General features: G+C 47.0%; 2 protein-coding genes across 6 annotated transcripts in view; both read right to left on the reverse strand.

Annotated features, from left to right (window-relative positions):
- The window catches only part of STEAP2 (STEAP2 metalloreductase), a 33,783-nt gene extending 31,942 nt beyond the window's left edge, over positions 1-1,841 (reverse strand). Inside the window, exon 1 of the mRNA XM_068235543.1 lies at positions 1,755-1,841. The gene's annotated coding sequence lies outside the window, so the exon portion shown is untranslated. The remainder of the gene's footprint in view (positions 1-1,754) is intronic.
- An 8,722-nt stretch (positions 1,842-10,563) lies between these two features.
- STEAP1 (STEAP family member 1) overlaps positions 10,564-25,884 on the reverse strand; it is a 46,210-nt gene continuing 30,889 nt past the window's right edge. For 2 of the 5 annotated variants that reach the window (XM_068238573.1, XM_068238572.1), the window contains exon 5: positions 10,569-11,443. In XM_068238573.1, coding sequence (XP_068094674.1) covers positions 11,186-11,443 — 258 coding nt within the window. In that variant the 3' untranslated portion in view covers positions 10,569-11,185. Of the gene's footprint in view, positions 11,444-25,884 lie in introns of all 5 variants that reach the window. The other 3 variants (XM_068238574.1, XM_068238571.1, XM_068238570.1) reach the window with 3 other exon arrangements.

Here is a 25,884-nt window from a genome sequence, read left to right on the forward strand (position 1 = left end):
CTTAAGAGTGCCTACATCTGATGGGCCTATGAAAGTTTTGTTATGGGGCCCCATGATGTCTTGCTATGCCACTGAGGACAAGGGTGAGTTAAGTTTAAAGTTAGTACAAGGCAGGGGGGTTAGGTTAAGTTTAGGGACAAGGTAGGGGATGACCTTAGAACTGGACACGAATTATAAGATTAGGGTTATCCTCGGAATTCAGAGGTTAAGCTAGATCAGGAGTGTCCATTAGGTAGATCAGGAAGGACTTCACGGTAGATCCCGACTCCACTACATTTTGCATTTACGGCAACCCAGCGGAAAGCCCAGCAGAGGCTCTTCTTCCTCCGCCAACTGAGGAAGTTCAGCATGGCGCAGGAGATTTTAACTCATTTCTACTCAGCCACCACCGAATCGATCCTCTGCTCCTCCATCTTGGTCTGTTATGCAGGAGCCACCACCAGCGACAGGCATAAACTACAGATGATCATCAGGTCAGCGGAGAGGATTATTGGGAGACCTCTCCCTCCACTTGACCTCCTGTATAACACAAGACTGCGTGCCAGGGCACTGAGGATCGCAAGTTACCCCTCATACCCAGGCCACTGCTTCTTCTCCCCACTACCATTGGGCCGGAGACTTCGGGTCATCCCCACCAAGACCACCAGACATAAGAACTCTTTCGTCCCCTCGGTCGTTGGCCTCCTGAACTCCCTTAACATCCTTCCACCGTCTATCAGTGCCCTACCAACTGCAAAGTAGCGGTCTGCAAAAGGAACACGTTTTCTTGTCCGAACAACCAGTCACCAGCCTCCACTTTAAACTGATTGACTTCTCCCTGCACATTTTGGTAGACTTCAGCAGGGCGTCTGGAAGTTGCACACAGACGCTGAATGTATATTTGTGTACCTACATATTCGAGAATTTTGTATTACTGACATGTTCTTATTGTATCGCCTTTTGTCTATGTACCTCTCGGTAGCGATGTATGTGCTGTGCCAAACACAATTCTGGGCATGACCCAGTTATGCTCGGCGAAATAAACGATTCTGATTCTGATATAGAAGTGTGCTCCCAAAATTGTACATGGGTCGATCATTTTGACTCCCTAATTTTTTAAAGTAGCTCACAAGCCAAAAAAGCATCTCTGAGCTAAATAGTGTGGTCAGAATCTAAGAAACATTTAGGAACAGCTGTTTACTTTTTGCCACATTATATGCTTACATACACATGTCCCATATATATATGTACTGTGTGTACATATATATATATATATATATATATATATATATATATATATATATATATATATATATATATATATATATATATATATATATATATATATAAGAAAACAAATATCACAGAACAAAAAGGCACCCCAATTTTTTAGCCAAACAGATGCCTATCACAGTTAAGCATTACATTCACCTCAGTCTACAATGATACACAGCACTACTGACTGACTACACTGCCCATCAGCACTGCCCCTGAATATACACTGCCCCTAAATATACACTGCCCCTAAATATACACTGCCCATCAGCACTGCCCCTAAATATACACTGCCCATCAGCACTGCCCCTAAATATTCTATCATTGTTTTGCACCTAGGAATGGATCAGTGATAGCACAAAACAACATCCCTGGTAAACGATAGCAGGAAAGACTGTATATGAATGAGTGGTATGGATGCATGCACCCTGATCCCCCTCCTGGTACCCGGATAGCACAGCAGCCACCATAGAGGAGCCCGGGGATGACGTGCAGCTCACCTGGCTATGAGCAGTCAGGGGGACATGATGACGTGATGCTGCCGAGGATCGGTGGACCGGAGGAGCGGCTGCCAGCTCGCCGGGATCTCTGCAGCCAATTCTGGAGCGCCTCTAAGCGGCCGCCTACACCGCGGGGAATGAGAAGCGCTCGCTGATTGGCTGTCGCTGCTGCTGCTTTGCCTGGGAAGGTGCTGAGGAGGGATGGCTGGAGCACCAGACGGGGGAGAAGGTGGGGGGTGCTGTGGATACTATGTTGCAAAATCATCAGTGGTGGAAGTGAAGGTAGCATAGATGCTTTGCTAATGGTTCCTTATTTCTGATTGTCAGGCAGAGGTGCAGGTGTTGTCCCTAAAAATGGCCACATTGTGTGCACTGAGGTACAGGCACCAGGCAGGTGGAGATTACATTCTGGCCAAAACAGTGACCCAGGTAAAGAAGACTGAGGGCCCGGTAGAAGACTGAGGGCCAAAACAGCCACCCAGGTAAAGAAGATTGAGGGCGGTGGCACTTCCTGGTCAGCGGGAACGCTGATGAATCCCAGAAGCAGTGCCATGCACGGCTATGGGATTCGCAGCCTCTCGCACGGAAACTGACGGCAATGACGGCCGAACCGCTAAGGTAAGCGATTCGGCCGACCGCACGGTTAGAATGTAAGTATACTTGAATTCTAGTCTCAGGTACTGAAGTCTAGTAAAGACTTGAGATACAGGGTCTCTTTAATATCAATTCTTACAGGCGCCATAGTTTCCTATGGCAGAGTTTCCCCGCTCGGTTCCCCCGCGGGGGAAACTCTCCGAATTCGGCCCGGTTTCCGCAGTAGTGAAAACGGGCCCTCAAGAGAAACTGTAGGGAAAATAACATGTCGACTAAAATTGCTTATTATTTACTGTATTCATTTATAGTTTTTTTAGTCAGGGTTTGTCCATTGTGAAATCTTTCCTCTCCGATTTACATTCTGAAATGTATCACTGGTGGTGACATCTTTGGTTCTGCCAGGTGATCTGTAAACAATGTTCGTTACTGAGGGCCTGAACCCACTAACGCAGTTGTGTCAGCTTCAGTCCGCTTTTTAACATCTGTAACATTGATGTGTAACTGAAAAGCGGACACAACTGCGTTAGTGGGCTCAGGCCCGTAGAGTTCTAAGCACAGAGCGATATACAAGTTGCTTGGCACAATGCAATGAGGTTCACAGAGAGGGAACCGTCAGGACCTTGGTCATGACATCACGCTGTGGGAGGGGTTTCACCACAATATCAGACACCCTGATGATCTATTCAAGAAAAGCTAAAGATTGTGGGACAAGGGATATCAGCCACTGATTGGGATGGAGTTGAATCCTGGGTTAAAGTTCTGCTTTAGGCTAGATTCACAGTAGTACATTGCGTTATGATGCGACGTTAACCCATTCGCGTTCCGTCGTTTTCACTTGAGAAATGTTCACCTCCCATTCATTAGCCTATAACCTTATCACTACTTATCACAATGAACTGATCTATATCTTGTTTTTTCCGCCACCAATTAGGCTTTCTTTGGGGGGGGGGGGGGTACATTTTGCTAAGAGCCACTTTACTGTAAATGCATATTAACAGGAAGAATAAGAAAAAAACTGAAAAAATTCATTATTTCTCAGTTTTCAGCCATTATAGTTTTAAAATAATACATGCCTCCATAATTAAAACTCACGTATTGTATTTGCCCATATGTCCCGGTTATTACACCGTTAAAATTATGTCCCTATCACAATGTATGGCGACAATATTTTATTTGGAAATAAAGGTGCATTTTTTCCGTTTTGCATCTATCACTATTTACAAGTTTAAAATAAAAAAATATATAGAAATATTTCATCTTTACATTGATATTTAAAAAGTTTATACCCTTAGGTAAATATTACATGTTTTTTTTCATAGTAATGTTTTTTTTTTATATTATACATTTTATTTGGGTAGTTTTGGGAGGGTGGGATGTAAACAATAGGATTATAATGTAAATGTGTGTTGATTTTTATTTTTTTTACTTTTAGTTGTAGTATTACTTTTTGGCCACAAGATGGCGGCCATGAGTTTGTTTACATGACGTCACTCTAAGCGTAACAGACGCTTAGAGAGACACATGGGGGAGGTAACAGCCAGAAAAGGCGCAGCTTCCGAGAGAAGCTGTCGCTTTTTCAGCGGGGGAGAGGAATCAGTGATAGGGCATCATAGCCCGATTCACTGATTTCCTGGCTAACGAACCGTGGGCCAGAAGCGCGTGTGCACGCGCGCAATCGGCTGCGGGAGCGCGCGGTAGCGCGCATGGTTCCTGGACGTAGTTTCTACGTCCAGGAACTAAAATAGGTTAAGGTCGCAACACAGATTGTAACGTAAAGGCGCACATAGCACACTGTGTTGATATACATTAAGTTCTACTGCGTTATGCATGAACGTCATTTAAATGCGACTTTATGGTCGCATAATGATGATTATAAATGCCGTCATGTCATTATTTACTCAGCACCTGTGAAAGTCAGTACTGAGCATGTGCAAACAGACTAACGCAGCTCATGTTGTGTATTAACGCACTGCATGCAGTACTTTCTTTTAACGTGTTGCATTATACAACAACGCAACGTGTGCACTGTAAACGGCGAATTGATTTACTATAGCAATGCGTTTCTCTACGTTACAATTTTTTTTATAACGTGCGACTTTAACATCCCACTGTGAACTTAGCCTCAGCCTTCTTGTCAAGTCTTGTCGTATAAATGTGTCCGTGCATCACTTGCTATTGCAGCTCGATCGACCTTCTGATTCGATAATTTTATCGAAATGGAAGAACATTTGTGCTGCAACCTTGCCACCTGATTGATTTTGTAATCGGTTTTCAGCCAAAATCGGTCAGAAGGATTGATCGAACATGCTGGAAAATCCTGTTTTGCAAATGCTCAGTAACGTCGTTCATTATCGCGATGACCGACGGTCCCCCCATGTGTATAAATGTCCACCCTGCGCCCGTGTGTGGTGTAAAGCCTCACCTCTCCACCGGCGCAACTCCTGCCCTCCTCCGTTGTTACCGTGAGCACCTGTACCACCTGGCACATATATGATAACACTACATGTGCCTGGTGCCACATGGTACAAATGCTTGTGGTGACACCGAACACCGGAGCAGGTGCGCTGGCAGGCAGATAGGTGTGGGCTCCACTGCCGATGCTGCCCTTTAGGTGTACCACCCCCGCCTGTCCCCCTCCTTCAATACGTTTCATATTGAGCTACCCACAGAGTAAGGCCTCATTCACATCTAAAATCGTAATCACACACGCAAGCGTTTTGCGGTTTTGTGGGGCGGGTTTTTTCCCCCCCTCTGCGTTTTTGGTTAAAGCTCTTTTCCAGAGCGGTTTTGTCATTCACTCCCTGACGCAAGTCAGGAAGTGAACTCTTTGACCCGGAAAAGAATAAATACAATGTATTTATTCTTAAAGCTAATGTAACCCTGTTTAAAAAAAAAAAAAAAAAGTCAGATACTCACCTAAGGAGAGGGAAGGCTCGGTCTTAATGAGCCATCCCTCTCCTCTCCTGGTGCTGCGCTGGTTCCTCTGTTCGTATCCCCCGCCAAGGGGGACTTCGGAAGTCTTCGGAAGCCGAGTCCTCCCGAAGATAGGCGGCGCACACGCGAGTGCGTCATAGAGGGCGCGCCCGCATGCGCAGTGTAGAGTGGCCCGTCATTCGGGAGCACTCGGGCTCCCGAAGCATTTCCGAAGCCTCCCTTTGGCCGGGAGACAGCGGTATTTGACAGGAGAGCCAGAAGAGCAGCGGGGACCGGGAGAGGAGAGGGAATGCTTTATGGGGCCCAGAGCCTCCCTTAGGTGAGTATCTGACTTTTTTTTAAATCCGGTTCCCATTAGCTTTAAAAGCATGAGCGGCGCAATCGCCGCATAAAGTGGTTTTGTGAGTGTTTGCGTTTTTACCTATACCTTCTATCAGGCCCGGATTTACCTCATAGTAGCCTATAGGCACAGATGTCCTGGCACCTTAGACTTCACCCTCCATGAACCTACAAACCCCCCACCGAACTGCACCGCAAATGTGCTGGCTGTCCCAGCTGTCACTTCTCCCTTACTTCCTTTGCCCATCATAGGAAGCTACAGGTGCTCCTTAGTATTGGATAGCCAGAAGTACACTCAATATTAAGTAGCTAGAGGTGCCCCTGACTAAAGGGAGATCTCTCAAGCAGGGTGAGTAAACTCTCCTTTACAATCTCATCAGGACTCTGCCTAGGGAAAAAGGGAGTGAGGCACTCGAGGAGGGGATTGGGCCGCCTTTCCATCATCAGGTGCCTGTAGACACGTGCCTACTGTGCCTTATGGTAAATCCAGCCCTGCCTTCTATTGAGGCCAAATTGCCTCAAAAATGGTACAGGCACTGCTTTGCTGAATGCACGATATGAACTTTCTCATAGCGATTCATTGCACAGGCGTTTTGTGGGCGAATCTAAAAATCGCACGTGCTTCAAGAAATGCAGAAAATGCCCCTAGTGTGAATGAGCCCTTCGTCTTGCAAGGATGGATCTCTGCCCCAATATATGTGACTTTTTTTTCCCCTAAAGCCCAACAGGGTGTTGCCTACTTGGAGAGAAAATTGATTGGGTGAGCATGTGTCTTCAATGAAGCAGTTGTCGGTGCTGCGAGTTGCCAGATATCGGCAGGGGATGCTGCACACAAAGAAGTGAGTTAATATGTATACATGCCCATATATTATTGGTAAGTGACATGGGTGATACATTAACCGCAGAACAGGTTCATTAGCAGCAGCGCTAATGCTGGAAATGGGTCAATGATTTGGTTACAAACTGACATTTACCATCTCTGCCTTCCCTATTGGTAAATATAGCCCGAGGTCAGCTGCACATTTTATTAACTAGCAGGTCAGTGCCCCATGGGCAGGACTGTGGAGTCAGTACAAAAATCATCCAACTCGGACTCCTCAGTTTATGAAACCACCGACTCCAGGTACCCAAAATTGCTCCGACTCCTTAGTCTAATTTTTACAAAGGCTATGGATTTGGTTAAAAAATCATATGACTCCGACTCTTCAGTTTATGAAACCACCGATTTCTGACTCCTTGACCAGTTTAAAGGGACCCTGAGACGTCAATAAAAATGAAATTGGTACATACCTGGGGATTCCTCCAGCCCACCGTAGGCCACAGGGTCCCCTGGCGTCCTCCTGGCTCCTCTTCCGGTCCCGCTGGCGGCTCCGTTACCGACGACTTTCGGGCTCAAGGTCGGCTATACACTTCATGGACGGTCACGCTACGCGTCATCACACCGGTCGGCGTGACAGTCCTGCACATGCACGGTTCAGAGTTAGAAAACTGCGCATGTGCAGGTCTGTCACGCCGGCCAGCGTGATGACGTGGAGTGTTCCCATCCAGGAAGTGTGCTGCCAACCTTCAGCCCAAAAGTCGCCAGGCCCAGTAACAGAGCCGCCAGCGGAACCGGGAGAGAAGCCAGGAGGGCACCGGGGAACCTTGCGGCCTATGGTGGCTGGAGGAAGCCCCAGGTAACTTCCGGATTTATTTTTATTGACTGTTCAGTGTCCCTTATTAAGCTGACAGATTTGTAAGGCTCTGATTTGCTGGCCATGAATGATCATGTGTTCAATAAAAGTCATCACAGCAAATCAGAGCTTTACAAATCGGCTGTTCAAATGCTTCTCCATGTGTTCTCCTAAGCACTGCCCTCCCAGTGTATTATTTGTGGAGCCAGCACTGACTTGCTGCCCTATCTCCTGTATATTTTTGGTGTGCAGTATGTGGAGAGAGACGTCTGTCGATCCTTATCAAATTTCATTGTGCATGTTTTGCTTGCTTTTACCATTAGTGGTTTTTATTGCTGTCTGTGCAACCGCAAAGCTATGCTGCACACTTGTACTGGCCTTGGTGATGTAATGCATCAGTTGTTATGTGGGTTTCTCATCGGGTGAAGCATGCAGCCAGAACGGTTTGTGGGTTTTATTGCTGACTGTGTCACTACTGTGGCTTTGTGATGGAATAGCAGGTGGCTGGAGAACAGGTCTGGATGTGAGTTCAGATTTGGCTGTGCTTGGTAGGGGGTGATGTGTAGTAGGTGTGCGGATGACTTCAGTAGCATGTCTCTTTCTAGTTCAGCCACAATGAGGATGGGTCGACTTAAAGGGAGTCTGGAGTGACCCCCCCCAACAAAAAAAATCAAAGCAAAAAAAACCAACAGATACTCACCTAAGGAGAGGGAAGGCTCTGGGTCCTATAGAGCCTTCCTGGTCTCCTCACGGTCCCCGCCGGCTCTCCCATTAGCAGTCTCTGACTCCGACGAAGCATGCTCTCTTCTGCTTCTGGTGGGCTTCGGAAGCACTCGGGCTCTTGAAGACGAGTGGCTCCGTACTGCGCAAGTGACCTCTCGAGCACCCGCGTGTGTGCAGTACAGAGTCGCCCGTCTTTTTAAACCCGAGTGCTTCCAAAGACTTCCGAAGCCTCCCGCAGTGGGAGATTTGCATCGGGGATCCAGCACTGGAATGCGGGGACCGTGAGGAGAAGAAGAAGGCTCTATGGGACCCAGAGACTTTCCTCTCCTTAGGTATATGTTTTTTTTTACTTCAGATTATCTGTAAAGCACTTGAAAATTCCCCCTGCCACACCCTACCGACATTATCTCCATTGACCAGGAAGTGTCCCATGCAGGTCAACAGCCTCATCTGCTCTAAAATATAGTATATAGATATTTAATATGCAGAACAGCCACATGCTCACAAGTCCCATCTCTACTATTCAAGCATGCTTCATCCGTGGGGGGTGTCAGTTCAGTTTACGTGAATGGATAGAGGGAGGGACCCCATAAAATGATGTGCACTACAAACGACAACAATACTGTATATCGAATAAATCTTTATTGTAATACCAGAACCAAAGCAACCAATGAGATTTCTGAACGCATAAAGGCAAACAACAATACAGCCACCTATGTGTCTGCTGGGTAAGATATAACTGTTGCCTTGGGGGTTTCCTCGGCATGTATTGGTTCAAGCGTGGAAAAGTCTAGAACTGGCCCTAATGATGCCTGTTGTGGGGAGAGGTGATACCTTTCCAGGATGCTTCATTTGGTTCCTGGTGCTCCTTTCTTTGGAGGGTCCATGGTTCTATGTTGATTGTGATAGTAGAAAAGCTCCATCCATCCCATACTCTAGAATAGCCAACAGTCCCGCCCCTTTATGGTAATGTTCTGGGGAGTCTTTGGGTGGCTAAAATGGTACCAGTTATCAGTTCTGTTTCTAGCAGGTAGAGTAGCGGTACACTTGGCACAGCATTTACCACTAGATGGCAGACAAGTGACCCGGAATTGGAAGACAAGCGACCTGACAAAGCCTCCCTGGCTTAATTTTATTACCTTTCCCTATCACTGGAAGTATTGTAGCACCTGGGGGTTAGCTTGATGGGGTTTGTTTGTTTTTTGGGGGGAGGGGGGAGGTGCAAGGAAGGGTTAAAGTGTACTTGAATACTAAATACTTTTAAGTTTATAAGTTTAACCTCTCCAGCAAAGGGTAAAATCTGTGAGGTCCTGTCTGTGACAAGACACCTTTTTTTACCCTTGTCTGACGGTTCTGAGAGCTGGCTGTAACCTTCATAAGCAAGTACCACCATTGCACCCTTTTATTCAGTTGTGTATGCGCTAAAAAATTAAACAGCTGTTTGCACTGTGTAAAGCCCATTTTACACTCTAAGCTTCTGAACAAAAGGGGTGAACACAGACATGACTCATCAATGTGCTGCTGCTCTGCATAGTCAGGTCATGACTGTACTGTCTACATCCAACTGAATCACAGAACTAGCTGCATAGAACAGTCATTTGGGAGTACCAGATTTCATGTATATTTAGCTGTTTGCCTGGAATGCAGTTTAAAGCAAGTATTCACTGAAACTATAGTAAGATGGCAGTATCTGCATCTCAGAGGGTAACACATGCTCACCACAGATTGTTTCCAGTGATATTTATTTCCATAGCTGAATTCTGCTGCCTGCTTTTATTTGCCTGCATGGCAGCTCCCATCTAGTTGGTGATCACCACTAAGATCACCACTAAGCACAGAACAGGGAGAATCCAAGACAGGCAGACATGCTTAGCGTCACTTCGGCATGTCAGCTAAAAGAGCCCGAACCTGAACTCAGAACTTCCTCTCTGCTCTAAAAGATAAGCAACAGCATAATATCCTTTAAACGAAAAAAATTTGTTTGCTACAGCTGATACAAATCCTGCAATACATCTGCAGTGTGTCCACTTCCTGCTTGTATAGAAGCAGACATGTTGTTAACATCCCATGTTTACCTATTAGCTGCTCTGCCGTGGCAGTCAGCTGACACAGCTGAGTGGTCAAATTACATCTTGTGAATAGTAGTAGGAGAACAGAGGCGCCAGCAGGATAAAAGCGGATAAAAACTTTAAAATTTGCTGGGAGGAAGTGGTGGACTTACCTCCATAAAGCAGACACGAAAGACTGTCTGAATAGCAGCAATCACATTTATTAAATAGTACCCCAAAAGTGCAACGCGTTTCGCAGGCCACACCCGCTTCATCAGGCAATAAACATGGGGACAAAACAGAAATTCGGCAATAGCAGGTGTAGCGCCTCAGTGAAAATATACTATTTTTTGGGGTACTATTTAATAAATGTGATTGCTGCTATTCAGGCAGTCTTTCGTGTCTGCTTTATGGAGGTAAGTCCACCACTTCCTCCCAGCAAATTTTAAAGTTTTTATCTGCTTTTATCCTGCTGGCGCCTCTGTTCTCCTACTGCTATACCGTGTCCACCCCTGGTGGAGGGGTGATCTACCCCCTTTCGCATCTACAGAGAGCGACTTCTTATCCCTGAGTGAGGACAGGTCTAATCTCCTCACCTGCCTATACAGTGGTTGCCTTTGTGGTAACCCACGTTTGTGAGTATAATTTTCTCACGATAACCTTTACTTCATTTATGCTTAACATACTACACTATATTGGGCTCTCGGTTTCTCTACACTTTATCTTGTGAATAGTGACAGATGAGGGGGAATTAGATAGGCTAAAATCTCTAAATACGCATAGGGTGCATCTCTCTCTGTTTCCCTCTGTCTTGTGCAAGAGTTCAGGTCCACTTTAAGTGTCAGAGAATAGCAACTCAAAACCACTGACTTGTTTGTACAAGGGCAGCATAAAGTTTTTCTCATCCACCCTAAAGTAAACAGAAGTGACCATAAAATGATTAGTTCATCAATCTAGTACAGGATCTGCACAGTTGGCTATTATACGCATGTTTATTCAGTTTTTTTCCTTATTTGAAAACGTTTTTTCTTCTGGTGAGTGCAGAGTGTACTTTAACAATAACAAGCCTATAAATCCCGGCAGAGACAGAAGTTTATGAATACGGTATTTGTAATAAACGCTACAAGTGGGTGAGCGCACAGTTCCTTCCCGCTGGCTTGTTGGCCTCCCAGCCACATCTGATCTTCTGGATCCTCCGACTGAAGCAGGGCAGTAAGAAGATCGCTCTGCAGAGCAGGACGAGGGTGGGGAGGATCGACGCCAGCATGAACGTGGGGGGCGTGTACCAAATAAACTGCTTCAAGTCCGCCCACTTATTCCAGCCAAACACTGCGGCGTGCGCTGTAGAGAGTAATAACGCCACGTACCCCATCTTGCTCTGTGGAGGTCAATAGAAGTAAAAACAATAGTTATGAAACTGTAAGAATATTTAGTAAAGTCCATTTGCATAATTGTATTTTAGTAAACAAAAGAAGAAAAGCCACCTGTTTAGTCTGGCATTTATGATTGCTTAACTTTTCCCCCTGTACACCACAGCCAGAGTAATCCACTCCTCCCACCATTCTGTCTCCACGACTCCCCTATGCAAATCCCTTCATTGGCTTCCAATCCGCTTCAGAATCAGCTTCAAGATCCTATGTTTGACCTACAAATTTATACACAAGTCCTGCTCGACCTACATCTCTGACCTGGTCAGCAGATACACACCTGGCCACCCACTTCGCTCCTCCAACAACCTCCTTCTAACCACCCCACGCATCTCGCACTCCCATGCTCGACTACAGGACTCCACTAGACCTGCCCCCATCCTGTGGAACTCTCTCCCACTGCCCATCAGGCTTGCCCCCTCCTTCAACACTTTCAAACGAGCCCTCAACAAAACTTCAAGGAGGCCTACCCCACTGCAACGCTGCCCTCTCTCTGCCCAGAACCTCTCAACGCAACCCCCTTCCTTTTGTGCCACCACCCTCTCCCTCTAGATTGTAAGCCGTTGGAAGCTCCCCCCCTCCCCTCCCCTTGTGTATCATACTTGATTGTGCACTCTACCCAGAATAATATGAACTTGTATTATTGGGACTGCCACTCCAGTGTAAGATCTGGGATTGTATTATTACATGTATTGTGTTGAGTATCTTATTGTTTATTACCTGTTTTGTGTTGTTGGTCACTCGGGTTATCATTGTCTGCAATCTTATGTATTGTACAGTGCTACGTAATATGTTGGTGCTATATACTGTAGATCTAATAAATAATAATAACTGTCACTATGTACTGATTCGAGACAATCTTTGCACTTTGGGTCCTACGGGAGAAAAGTGCTTTACAAATGTTTCATTGTTTTTGTTGCATGATGGTTTGTTCCACATGTTTGTATATGTGTTGTTGAGTTTTTTCTGTGACCCTCAGCAACCCCCCCCCCCCTTCCCCGACTGAGATTTTGCTGCATGTCGCAGCTAATGAAAGAAAACCACATTTTACAGCTCATATGTTTTTTCCAACTCATCAAAGGTCAACAACCTCCCATCCACCACGTCTGAATTACTTCTATTTCTGATTTCCCCGCTTCATCCTGTCTGATCTATCCATATTGTTTTAATTCCATTCTCCACCGCCTCCCCGGATTAGCGTAACAATTCCAACTGCCGTCTAGTGAAATTTCACAGCTTTTCAGCTCTGTTTGCCCAAGTTCGGATGGGGTAACCCGTGTCTGTGATGTGCTAGGGGTGGAGAAAAGCGGAGAATATACGTGATGAGAAAGTCTTAAAGAGACTCCGTAACAAAAATTGCATCCTGTTTTTTATCATCCTACAAGTTCCAAAAGCTATTCTAATGTGTTCTGGCTTACTGCAGCACGTTCTACTATCACCATCTCTGTAATAAATCAACTTATCTCTCTCTTGTCAGACTTGTCAGGCCTGTGTCTGGAAGGCTGCCAAGTTCTTCACTGTTGTGGTTCTGCTATGAACTCCCCCATCCAGGCCCCTCTCTGCACACTGCCTGTGTATTATTTAGATTAGAGCAGCTTCTCTCTTCTCTCTTATCTTTTCCAACTGGATAAATCCTCCTCTGAGCTGGCTGGGCTTTCACATACTGAGGAATTACATACAGGCACAGCTGTCTGCACTCTGCAGGAAGAAACAGCCTGACACTTCAGTGGAAGATAGCTGCAGGGGGAAAGAAACACACAAATGATCTCTTGAGATTCAAAAGGAAGGGTGTATACAGCCTGCTTGTGTATGGATGTATTTTCTATGTGTGGACATACTGTACATCAACCTACTTCCTGTTTTGGTGGCCATTTTGTTTGTTTATAAACAAACTTTTTAAAACTGTTTTTAACCACTTTTAATGCGGCGAGGAGCGGCAAAATTGTGACAGAGGGTAATAGGAGATGTCCCCTAACGCACTGGTATGTTTACTTTTGTGCAATTTTAACAATACAGATTCTCTTTAAAGAGACTCTGAAGCGAGAATAAAACTCGCTTCAGAGCTTATAGTTAGCAGGGGCATGTGTGCCCCTGCTAAAACGCCGCTATCACGCGGCTAAACGGGGGTCCCTTGCCCCCCGAAATCCCCTCCGTGCAGCCGGGGATCTCTTCCTGATTGAGGCAGGGCTAACCGCCGCAGCCCTGCCCCACGCGCGTCTGTCAGCGCGTATCTCCGCCTCTCCCCCGCCCCTCTCAGTCTTCCTTCACTGAAAGGGGCGGGGGAGAGGCGGCGATGCGCCGCTGAAGACGTGACTGGAGGCAGGGCTGCAGCCGTTAGCCCTGCCTCTAGGGGTGAAGGGACCCCGTTTAGCCGCGGGATAGCGGCCTTTTAGCAGGGGCACGCGTGCCCCTGCTAACTATGAGCTCTCTCTTTAAAGAGACACTGAAGCAAAAAAAAAAGAATATGATATAATGAATTGGTTGTGTAGCACAGCTAAGAAATAAAGCATTAGGAGCAGAGACATAAGTCTAATATTTGTTTCCAGTACAGGAAGAGTTAAGAAACTCCAGTTGTTATCTATGCAAATAGCCATTGAGCTTTATGACTTTTTAAAGTCGCAGAGAGCTCTGACTTCAGATGCTTTTTATCTCAACTGTATTGTTTTTTTCTTTTGCAGAGAACAGTTCAGGACAGGTCAAAAGTTCACTGCCTGTTCTGTAAAAACATTTAGAATGCTGAGTAGTGTGTAAATTGCAAATATTAGAGAATGATTCAATGTTATAAAAAAGCTGTAAAACTGAACATAAAAACATGAGAATATTTTTTTTGCTACCAATGTTCTAGTAATTATCCGTACTACACAACCAATTCATTATATCATAATTTTTTTTCGCTTCAGTGTCTCTTTAGCCGGGTTATTTTCCCCATCGCTGAGTGAGCGGTGGCACATAGACAGGGACAGAGACTCAATGGCAAATTTTGAACTTATCCTCGATGTCATGGTTCAATCTCATCCTTAGTTTAGGGAAAGTACTCCTTTTTGACACAAAGGCCCATTTGCAATTCACTATTTCTCCTGAGTTTTCTCCTAGGAGATCAATTTTTCATCTTCTATTTAAAATTTTTCCAGCACTGAAAAAAAAGTACCGAAAACTAGATGAAGTACTGTCAAAATTATTGAGTACTTTCTTGCTTTCTGGTGACTTAAAGAGAAACCGAGGTGGGCTCAAAAATAAAAAAAAAGTAGGCTACCTGATCCGCAGGGCTCAGCAGATCAGGTAGCCGCAAAAACTGCCACTCTCGTGGGCTGCAATAGCCCACTTTCACTTGCGTGAACCCTCGGTCATGACACTGCACTGAGTGTGTGTCTCTCATAGCGTGCAGGGAGGTGGGGGGAGTGGCAGGAGGCGTGGCCAGGCAGACAGAGCTGCCCAATAGCAGCTCAGGAAACCCTGTAGGTACGCCCCTGGCGGGCATTTTAAACAGGGAATTCCTCTCTCCTCTGACTACTTCCGAGTTAGCGACAAATCTTGTCGCTAAACTTGGGGGGCTATAGTGTGGCGGGGGGGGGGGGGGGGGTGCAGAATGCGGCGGTGGGGGGACATAGAGGCATGTCAGGAGACAGAGAACATGGCTGTGTCCCATCTGCCCTCCGAAGATCCACCTCAGGTTCTCTTTAAAGGGGCACTTCAGCCTAAACAAACATACTGTTATTAAGTTACATTAGTTATTTTAATTAGAATAGATAGGTAATATAATCTTTTACCCACCCTGTTTTAAAAAAACAGGCAAATGTTTGTGATGCATGGGGGCTGCCATCTTTGTCATGGGGGCAACCATCTTTTTGGTTGAAAGGAGGTGACAAGGAAAAAGGAGACAGTTCCAACTGTCCTGTGTCCTGATTACCCCTCCCAGCTGCACACGTTAGGCTTCAAATGTCAAATTCAAAATGTAAAAAAAAAAAAATTGCACCAAAACAGCAGAACGAGAACAACATCAGAAATCCCATCATGCTTTGCACAGCATAAGGGGAAAACTGCCCGGGCAGTTTTCTTCTGTGCAGCTAAAAATGAGGCTTGTATAAGAGAAACAAAGTTCTGATGCTGTGAAACTGTTAAAGAAACACAAAGCCTTTTCAGTGCTGCTGAGTCGATTTTTAGTCCGGAGGTTCACTTTAAAAGGAATTTTAATTACATGTTTAAAAATATCACCTAGGAGAAAACGCTGGAGAAAAAGTTAACTGCATATGGGCCACAGGGTGAAAAAATAGTCCTTCTCAGGGCCATCCACTTAGCCCCCATAGAACACTTGGCAATAGAACAAGGACTGTGTATCCAAGATACCACACCATTGTTTTGCAGGTCGAGAAAAAGGTTCAAATCTTTAGTTGCACAAAATCCAAAAATATTCTCTATAGAAAAAATTGAGACACTTTATTCGATCAAACTTACATTAATAGTACAAATCTTCATATGGTCAATGGTATTGCAAATTTTTGGCTTGAGGTAGAAAAAGAGCCTAGAAAAGTTTTTTTTCCACCTCAAACCAAAAATTTGCCATAACATTGACCATATGAAGATTTGTACTAATAATGTTTTATCGTTACGTACTGTATGTGCTCTTTATGATTGAAGTGTCACAGCTTTTTCTATAGAGAATACAGTATTTTTGCATTTTGAGCAAATAAAGGTTTGATCCTTTTTCTCAAACTGCAAAACATTGTTGTGGTATCTTGGATACACAGTCCTTGTTCCATTGCTAAGTGTCATCGTTCAATCGGTATCGTGCCCGGCGGATGAACCTTCACCTATGGCGAATTACCATGTAACACAGACATCGCACTATGGCCGCACTAACACCAGGATCTAATGCATGGAAATGACAATACAGCGTCCTGTTCCATATATGAATAAAGATTTGCAAACAGCCTGCATATGTTTAGGTCTGTGGCCATTCTAGACCACTACTGGACCGGATGCTCTAGCTCCTTAAAGGATACCTGCGGCAAAAATAAACAATTAAATAAACGATTGTATCTATCTTTCTTCTCCTAAAAATGACTTTTTAAGATATTCTACAGTTTTATTTTATGTTTAAATCTACTTTTAAAGTTGTACTTGTTTTATTGTTTTTACTCAATGACACATTAATTAAAGTATGCCAGAGCTAAAATTTATGAACTGTTGACCTTTTTTATCTCCTTCCTGCTTTCGGAAGCCATTTTATGCTAGGAAAGTGTTTTATAGTTGGAATTTCTTATCAATGAGGGTCACACTGTCAGTCACTTCCTGTCTGAGTCAGGACTGACTCAGCCACTTACATACCTGATATTTAACTCTTTCAGGCAGAGAAAGAAAAAAAGCAACACAGCCTAGTTATTTGTGTGCTAGGCACTGTACATACACGTCTATCTCATCATGTCACATGTCACTTCGGGTATCCTTTAAAGACCAGAGCCGTCCTTTCCCTTTAGTACACAGTGATTATTGTGATCGGATCTGAAAGCATGACTGCAATTTCCAGGGAGAAAATAACCAATTGATTTTCTGATCACTTCTATGCAAAACTGATCAGAAAACTGATCGGAAATCAGATTGAACCTGTCAGAAATTATAATTTTGACATATCTATCTGACCAGAAATTGCATAGTGTGTACCAGGCATTACAGTGTTTGCACAGGGCTTGGTGAAATCCTCTGCTTGCATGGCTTAAAGGACAACTGAAGTGAGACAAATATTGAAGCTGACATATTGGTTTCCTTTTAAACAATAACAGTTGCCTGGCAGCACTGCTGATCTATTTTGGCTGCAGTAGTGTCTGAATCACAACAGAAACAAGCATGCAGCCAATCTGTCAGATCTGGCAATAATGTCAGCAATACCTGATCTGCTGCATGCTTGTTCAGGGTCTATGGCTAAATGTATTAGAGGCAGAGGATCAGCAGAATAGCCAGGTAACTGGTATTGCTTAATAGAGTTGGGCCGAACGGTTCGCCTGCGAACGGTTCCATGCGAACTTCCGTGGTTCGCGTTCGCGTCACGCAGGCGAACCTTTGCGGAAGTTCGGTTCGCCCCATAATGCACATGGAGGGTCAACTTTGACCCTCTACATCACAGTCCGCAGGCCCAGTGTAGCCAATTAGGCTACACTAGCCCCTGGAGCCCCACCCCCCTTATATAAGGCAGGCAGCGGCGGCCATTACGGTCACTCGTGTGCCTGCATTAGTGAGAGTAGGGCGAGCTGCTGCAGACTGTCTCTCATAGGGAAAGATTAGTTAGGCTTAGCTTGTTCCTGGCTGCATACCTGTTCTGTGAACCCACCACTACATACCTGTACTGTGAACCCACCACTGCATACCTGTTCAGTGAACCCAACACTGCATACCTGTTCTGTGAACCCACCACTGCATACCTGTACTGTGAACCCACCACTGCATACCTGTACTGTGAACCCACCACTGCATACCTGTTCAGTGAACCCACCACTGCATACCTGTTCAGTGAACCCACCACTGCATACCTGTTCAGTGAACCCACCACTGCATACCTGTTCAGTGAACCTGCCACTGCATACCTGTTCTGTGAACCCACCACTGCATACCTGTTCTGTGAACCCACCACTGCATACCTGTTCTGTGAACCCACCACTGCATACCTGTTGTGTTCAGTGAACCTGCCACTGCATACCTGTTCTGTTCAGTGGACCCGCCACTGTATACCTGTTCAGTGAACCCGCCACTGCATACCTGTTGTGTTCAGTGAACCTGCCACTGCATACCTGTTCTGTGAACCCGCCACTGCATACCTGTTCTGTTCAGTGGACCCGCCACTGTATACCTGTTCTGTTCAGTGAACACGCCACTGTATACCTGTTCAGTGAACCCGCCACTGCATACCTGTTCTGTTCAGTGAACCTGCCACTGCATACCTGTTCTGTGAACCCGCCACTGTATACCTGTACTGTTCAGTGAACCCGCCACTGCATACCTGTTCTGTTCAGTGGACCCGCTACTGTATACCTGTTCTGTTCAGTGAACCCGCCACTGTATACCTGTACTGTTCAGTGAACCCGCCACTGCATACCTGTACTGTTCAGTGGAGCCGCTACTGTATACCGGTTCTGTTCAGTGAACCCGCCACTGCATACCTGTTGTGTTCAGTGAACCCGCCACTGTATACCTGTACTGTTCAGTGAACCCGCCACTGCATACCTGTACTGTTCAGTGAACCCACCACTGCATACCTGTTGTGTTCAGTAAACCCGCCACTGCATACCTGTTCTGTTTAGTGAACCTGCCACTGCATACCTGTTCTGTGAACCCGCCACTGTATACCTGTACTGTTCAGTGAACCCGCCACTGCATACTTGTTCTGTTCAGGGAACCTGCCACTGCATACCTGTTCTGTGAACCCGCCACTGTATACCTGTACTGTTCAGTGAACCCGCCACTGCATACCTGTTGTGTTCAGTGAACCTGCCACTGTATACCTGTTCTGTTCAGTGAACCCGCCACTGTATACCTGTTCAGTGAACCCGCCACTGCATACCTGTTCTGTTCAGTGAACCTGCCACTGCATACCTGTTCTGTGAACCCGCCACTGTATACCTGTACTGTTCAGTGAACCCGCCACTGCATACCTGTTCTGTTCAGTGAACCTGCCACTGCATACCTGTTCTGTGAACCCGCCACTGTATACCTGTACTATTCAGTGAACCTGCAACTGCATACCTGTTGTGTTCAGTGAACCTGCCACTGTATACCTGTACTGTTCAGTGAACCCGCCACTGCATACCTGTACTGTTCAGTGAACCCGCCACTGCATACCTGTACTGTTCAGTGAACCCGCCACTGCATACCTGTTGTGTTCAGTGAACCTGCCACTGCATACCTGTTCTGTTCAGTGAACCTGCCACTGCATACCTGTTCTGTGAACCCGCCACTGTATACCTGTACTGTTCAGTGAACCCGCCACTGCATACCTGTTGTGTTCAGTGAACCTGCCACTGTATACCTGTTCTGTTCAGTGAACCCGCCACTGCATACCTGTACTGTTCAGTGAACCCACCACTGCATACCTGTTGTGTTCAGTGAACCTGCCACTGCATACCTGTTCTGTGAACCCGCCACTGTATACCTGTACTGTTCAGTGAACCCGCCACTGCATACCTGTTCTGTTCAGTGAACCTGCCACTGCATACCTGTTCTGTGAACCCGCCACTGTATACCTGTACTGTTCAGTGAACCCGCCACTGAATACCTGTTCTGTTCAGTGAACTCGCCACTGCATACCTGTTCTGTTCAGTGAACCTGCCACTGCATACCTGTTCTGTGAACCCGCCACTGTATACCTGTTCTGTTCAGTGAACCCACCGCATCAGTGCGCATACCTGTGCAGTTAAGTGAACCCACCTACCTACGTGAGTGCACGCAGTGTTATATACCACTCCGTGCATACCCGATATGGACAAAACAGGTAGAGGAAGAGGTAGTGCCAGAGCCAGAGGAAGGCCACCCGGCAGGTCTGCGCGAGGTCGTGTAAATGTAATTTCGTGTGGACCTGGCCCACAGTACAGTGCTCGGAAGGAGGCACGTCCCATCACCTCCCAAGATTGTCAGGACGTGGTTGAGTATTTAGCAACACAGAACACCTCATCTTGCTCAGCCACCAGCGCTACTACTAGCACCACTTCCGCTGCATTTGACACTTTGCAAGAATTATTTCGTGTTGAAATCACTGATGCACAGCCATTGTTGTTACAGCCAGATGAATTTTCACCAGCTCATATGTCTGAGTTACGCGGCAACACTATGGATGTAACGTGTAAGGAGGATGAAGGACCTACTGATGGTGCATGTTTGGATTTGTCTGAGGCAAGCGAAGCTGGGCAGGATGATTACGATGATGACGATGATAGGGATCCTCTGTATGTTCCCAATAGAGGAGATGAAGAGGGGGACAGTTCAGAGGGGGGGTCAGAGAGGAGTAGGAGGAGAGAAGTTGCTGAAAGAAGCTGGGGCAGCTCTTCGTCAGAAACAGCTGGTGGCAGTGTCCGGCACCATGTATCGCCACCTATGTACAGCCAGCCAACTTGCCCTTCAGCATCAGCTGCTGAGGTCCCCATAGTGCCCACATCCCAGGGTGGCTCAGCGGTGTGGACATTTTTTAATGTGTGTGCCTCAGATCGGAGCAAAGCCATCTGTTCGCTCTGCCAACAAAAATTGAGCCGTGGAAAGGCCAACACTCACGTAGGGACAAGTGCCTTACGAAGGCACCTGGAGAAAAGGCACAAACAGCAATGGGATGGCCACCTGAGCAAAAGCAGCAGCAGCACACAAAAGAAAAGTCACCCTCCTTCTCCTCTTCCTCCTTCAGGTGCATCATCTGCCGTTTTCTCAATTCCACCTTCACAGGCACCCTCCTCCACTCCGCCTCTGCCCTTGAGCGGTTCCTGCTCCTCTGCCCACAGCAGCAATCAGGTGTCGGTGAAGGAAATGTTTGAGCAGAAGAAGCCAATTTCGGCCAGTCACCCCCTTGCCCGGCGTCTGACAGCTGGCGTGGCGGAACTGTTAGCTCGCCAGCTGTTACCATACCGGCTGGTGGACTCTGAGGCCTTCCGTAAATTTGTGGCCATCGGAACACCGCAGTGGAAGATGCCAGGCCGCACTTATTTTTCGAGAAAGGCCATACCCCAACTGCACCGTGAAGTTGAGAGGCAAGTGGTGTCATCTCTTGCGAAGAGCGTTGGGTCAAGGGTACACCTGACCACGGATGCCTGGTCTGCCAAGCACGGGCAAGGCCGCTACATTACGTACACAGCCCATTGGGTCAACCTGGTGGTGAACGATGGCAAGCAGGGCGCAACGGACCAAATTGTGACACCTCCACGGCTTGCACGCAGGCCTCCTGCCACCTCCTCTCCTCCTGCTACATGCTCTTCGCTGTCCTCCTCCTCCTTGGCTGAGTGGCAGTTCTCCTCTCCAGCTACACAGCCCCAGCTCCGCAGGGCCTATGCTGCATGCCAGGTACGACGGTGTCACGCCATCTTAGACATGTCTTGTCTCAAAGCGGAGTCACACTGGAGCAGCTCTCCTGGCTGCTCTTAAGAAACAGGTGGATGAGTGGCTGACCCCGCACCACCTGGAGATAGGCAACGTGGTGTGCGACAACGGCAGCAATCTGCTTGCCGCTTTGCATATGGGGAAGCTGACACACATACCCTGCATGGCACATGTCATGAATCTAGTTGTTCAAAGATTTGTGGCAAAGTACCCTGGCTTAGCGGATGTCCTGAAGCAGGCCAGGAAGGTCTGTGGACATTTGAGGCGGTCTTACACAGCCATGGCACGCTTTGCGGAAATTCAGCGGAAAAACAACATGCCGGTGAGACGCCTCATTTGCGATAGCCCGACTCGCTGGAATTCGACCCTGCTCATGTTCTCCCGCCTGCTAGAACAGAAGAAAGCCGTCACCCACTACCTCTACAACTACAGTAGAATGAAACAGTCTGGGAAGATGGGGATGTTCTGGCCCGACAACTGGACACTGATGAAAAATGCATGCAGGCTCATGCGGCCGTTTGAGGAGGTGACCAACCTGGTGAGCCGCAGTGAGGGCACCATCAGCGACTTAATTCCCTACGCTTACTTCTTGGAGCGTGCTGTGCGCAGAGTGGCGGATGAAGCTGCGAATTAGCGTGACCAGGAACCGTTACGGCAGGTACAGGCATGGGACCAATTTTCATCAGACCTAGCTGTTTCCTCAACACCTGCGGCAGCACAGAGGGGGGAGGAGGAGGAAGAAGAGAAGTCGTGTGCAGAAGATGAGTCAGACTCAGAGGATGATGAGCAAGGTGTTTCTTTGGGGGAGGAGGAGGAGGAGGGGACGGCGGCAGGAGAACACCCGCAGCAGGCGTGCCGGGGGCTTGTGCTGCTCAACCTTCCCGTGGTATTGTTCGCGGCTGGGGGGAGGAGGTTGACTTACGTGACGTCACTGAGGAAGAGCAAGAGGAGATGGAGGGTACTGGATCCGACTTTGTGCAGATGTCATCTTTTGTGCTGTCCTGCCTGTTGAGGGACCCCCGTATAAAAAACCTCAAGGGGAATGAGCTGTACTGGGTGGCCACACTACTAGACCCTCGGTACAGGCACAAAGTGGCAGACCTGTTACCAACTCACCTGAAGGTGGAAAGGATGCAGCACATGCAGAACCAGCTGTCAACTATGCTTTACAATGTCTTTAAGGGTGATGTGACAGCACAACGCCAGCAAGGTACCACTGCCACTAATCCTCCTCCCGTGTCCACGCAGTCAAAGACAGGACGCTCCAGCGATCTCATGGTGATGTCGGACATGCGGACATTCTTTAGTCTAACGCCTCGCCGTAGCCCTTCCGGATCCACCCTCCACCAACGCCTGGAACGGCAGGTAGCCGACTACCTGGCCTTAAGTGTGGATGTAGACACTGCTGTGAACAGCGATGAGGAACCCTTGAACTACTGGGTGCGCAGGCTTGACCTGTGGCCAGAGCTGTCCCAATTTGCCATCCAACTTCTCTCCTGCCCTGCCGCAAGCGTCCTGTCAGAAAGGACCTTCAGCGCAGCTGGAGGCATTGTCACTGAGAAGAGAAGTCGCCTAAGTCACAAAAGTGTTAAGTACCTCACCTTTATCAAAATGAATGAGGCATGGATCCCGGAGGGCTGCTGCTCGCCCCAAGACTAAGTCAGTCCCCGCACACACAGCATCTCTGCCTGCACGCCGTGTGACTGGCTGCCTGGCCTGCCCCAAGAAGACTAAGTCGCTCCCAGTCCCGCCACACAGCATGTCTGCCTGCAGGCCGCTTGACTACCTTCTCCGCCACCACCGGGACTCCAGGCGGATTGCTGAATTTTTTAGGCCGCTGCTAGCAGCGGCCGCTGTAATAATTTTTCTGGTGCGTGTACATGACTGCCTAATTTTTCTGGCTGCACTGCGGGCAGCTGCAACAACAAAAGAAAAGGCATGTACATGCGCCCATTCCCCTTCGTGATCATTACCTTGCCGTGGTGAAGGGGCTTGCGTATCACAATGAAGCAATGACCGGCGTCTAGATGAGTGTCTCGGGGGGCACACAAAAGATAATAAGGTCGTTGCTTCATTGTGGTCAGACCAAATTTGATCAGCTGGACAGTCACTGTTCTGTCATTCAGCTACATCAGCCAGGCGACCATATGGGCTGTAAAGCCACCAAAACCTGCACTCTCGCCATGGTGCGCACCAATCCAGCACGGCCGTCACTACACAAACAGCTGTTTGCGGTGCGTTACACAGTGAGTTTGGTGTGTCAGTGTGAAGCAGTACCTTAATTACACTACCTGATTGATGTATACACATGCAAGATGTTTTAAAGCACTTTAGGCCTGTCATTTAGCATTCAATGTGATTTCTGCCCTTAAACCGCTGCTTTGCGTCAAATCCAGATTTTTCCCGGGGACTTTTGGCGTGTATCCCACTCCGCCATGCCCCCCTCCAGGTGTTAGACCCCTTGAAACATCTTTTCCATAACTTTTGTGGCCAGCATAATTATTTTTTTTTTCAAAGTTCGCATCCCCATTGAAGTCTATTGCGGTTCGCGAACTTTAACGCGAACCGAACCTTCCGCGGAAGTTCGCGAACCCGGTTCGCGAACCTAAAATCGGAGGTTCGGCCCAACTCTATTGCTTAAAAGGAAATAAATATGGCAGCCTCCATATCCCTCTCACTTCAGTTGTCCTTTAAAGTGACCATAAACCGTACTAAATAAAAAGTTTCACTTACATGGGGCTTCTACCAGCCCCCCACAATTGCCCTGTGTCTGCACTGGTCCTCAACGATCCTCCAGTCCCCCGCAACAGCTTAGTTTCGATTCTGCCGGCTGATCAGTCAGCGGTCCTCGTACACGTTCACGTCATCGAGAGCATCCTGCGCATCTGCAGCAAGAGAAAACCTCATACTGCATAGGAAGCTCTTGCCGACGTGAATGAGTACAAGGATACATGCAGCCATGGTCGCGCAAGGGCAGTGGACTGCTGACTGATCAGTCGGCAGAATTTAAACTAAGCTGTGGCGGTTGCGGGGGGCTGGTAGAAGCCCCAGGTAAGTGAAACTCTTTTTATTTAGTACAGTTTAGGTTCACTTTAACCAGTTCACGCTCCATGATGTGAAAATAAAGTCTCTGCACTTCCCTCCCTACAAAATCCTAGATAACACTGTTTATTTATCTCTGAGCTGATAACAATGCTACACAGTTGTAAAGGAATGACAGCAAATCCCTCTCCTCCTCCCAGGGAATTCAGTGGCAGGATTAATGTGTAAACAAGTGTAAAACAAACATTCCAGGAGCAGTCAGATGTAACAAGAGAGTAATGGCCCATACTCACGGGCTACTTCTGTATCCTGTCGCTAGCACACGGGAGCGTGTGCGCGACAGTTCGGCGACAGCTCGTCGCCAGGTCCCTCTGCATACACACTCGGAAGAACACGGAAGCTGTCGCCGACGTCCCTCCCCCCCGCTGGAAGCGGCGTGAATTCTGTATTGGTTGCTGTTGCTAGTCCGCATTCACACGCGGACTGGCGACAGTTGCGGCGGCAATCCGCCTGCCGACAGCAGCGACGAGCGACGGTTCGGGGTGCGCGCCTCATACTCACGGGCGACCTGTCGCCGCAACACGCGCGTGCCACGTGGTTGTGGCGACAATTGTAGACCGTGAGTATGGGCCATAAGGTATATAGAATGTGTTACTAATACATATTAAAACAAATGAACTGTTTAAATAAACAGGAGAGATAGACAAATAAATGTGTTGGTTTAATGTACACTAGAAGTTATTTACATTAAAGCTAGAATGTATGAAAGTGGATAAATTGTGTATTTTTTCACTTTTTTTCCATAGTTTCCTTTTAAAATACATAGAAAATAAGGTCATTAATAAAAACAAATATCAGCCACAAAAAAAATAATTTGTCCTGAATAAAACAATACATAGATCATTTAGCTGATCATTGGATAATTGATCAATTGATAATTATTTATAAAGTTATTGCCAAAGTAATCAGAGCTGAGTTGAACGGTGAACATGACCAGGGTAGGGAAGTGGTTACAGGCAAGGAGCACACTTAGATGAGAATCACATGCGTTTTGTCACAGAGCAGAAAACACATGAAGTTGTATAATGTAAGGCTTGGTTCACAGTGGGCATAAACACACAAACACAGAACATTTATATTGCGCTTTTCTCCTGGCGGACTCAAAGCGCCAGAGCTGCAGCCACTAGGGCGCGCTCTATAGGCAGTAGCAGTGTTAGGGAGTCTTGCCCAAGGTCTCCTACTGTTACTGAACAGGAGGAGCAGAGATTTGAACCCAGCTCTCCTGCAT

Source organism: Hyperolius riggenbachi, chromosome 5 (genome assembly GCF_040937935.1).
Source record: "Hyperolius riggenbachi isolate aHypRig1 chromosome 5, aHypRig1.pri, whole genome shotgun sequence".
Classification (NCBI taxonomy): Eukaryota; Metazoa; Chordata; class Amphibia; order Anura; family Hyperoliidae; genus Hyperolius; species Hyperolius riggenbachi.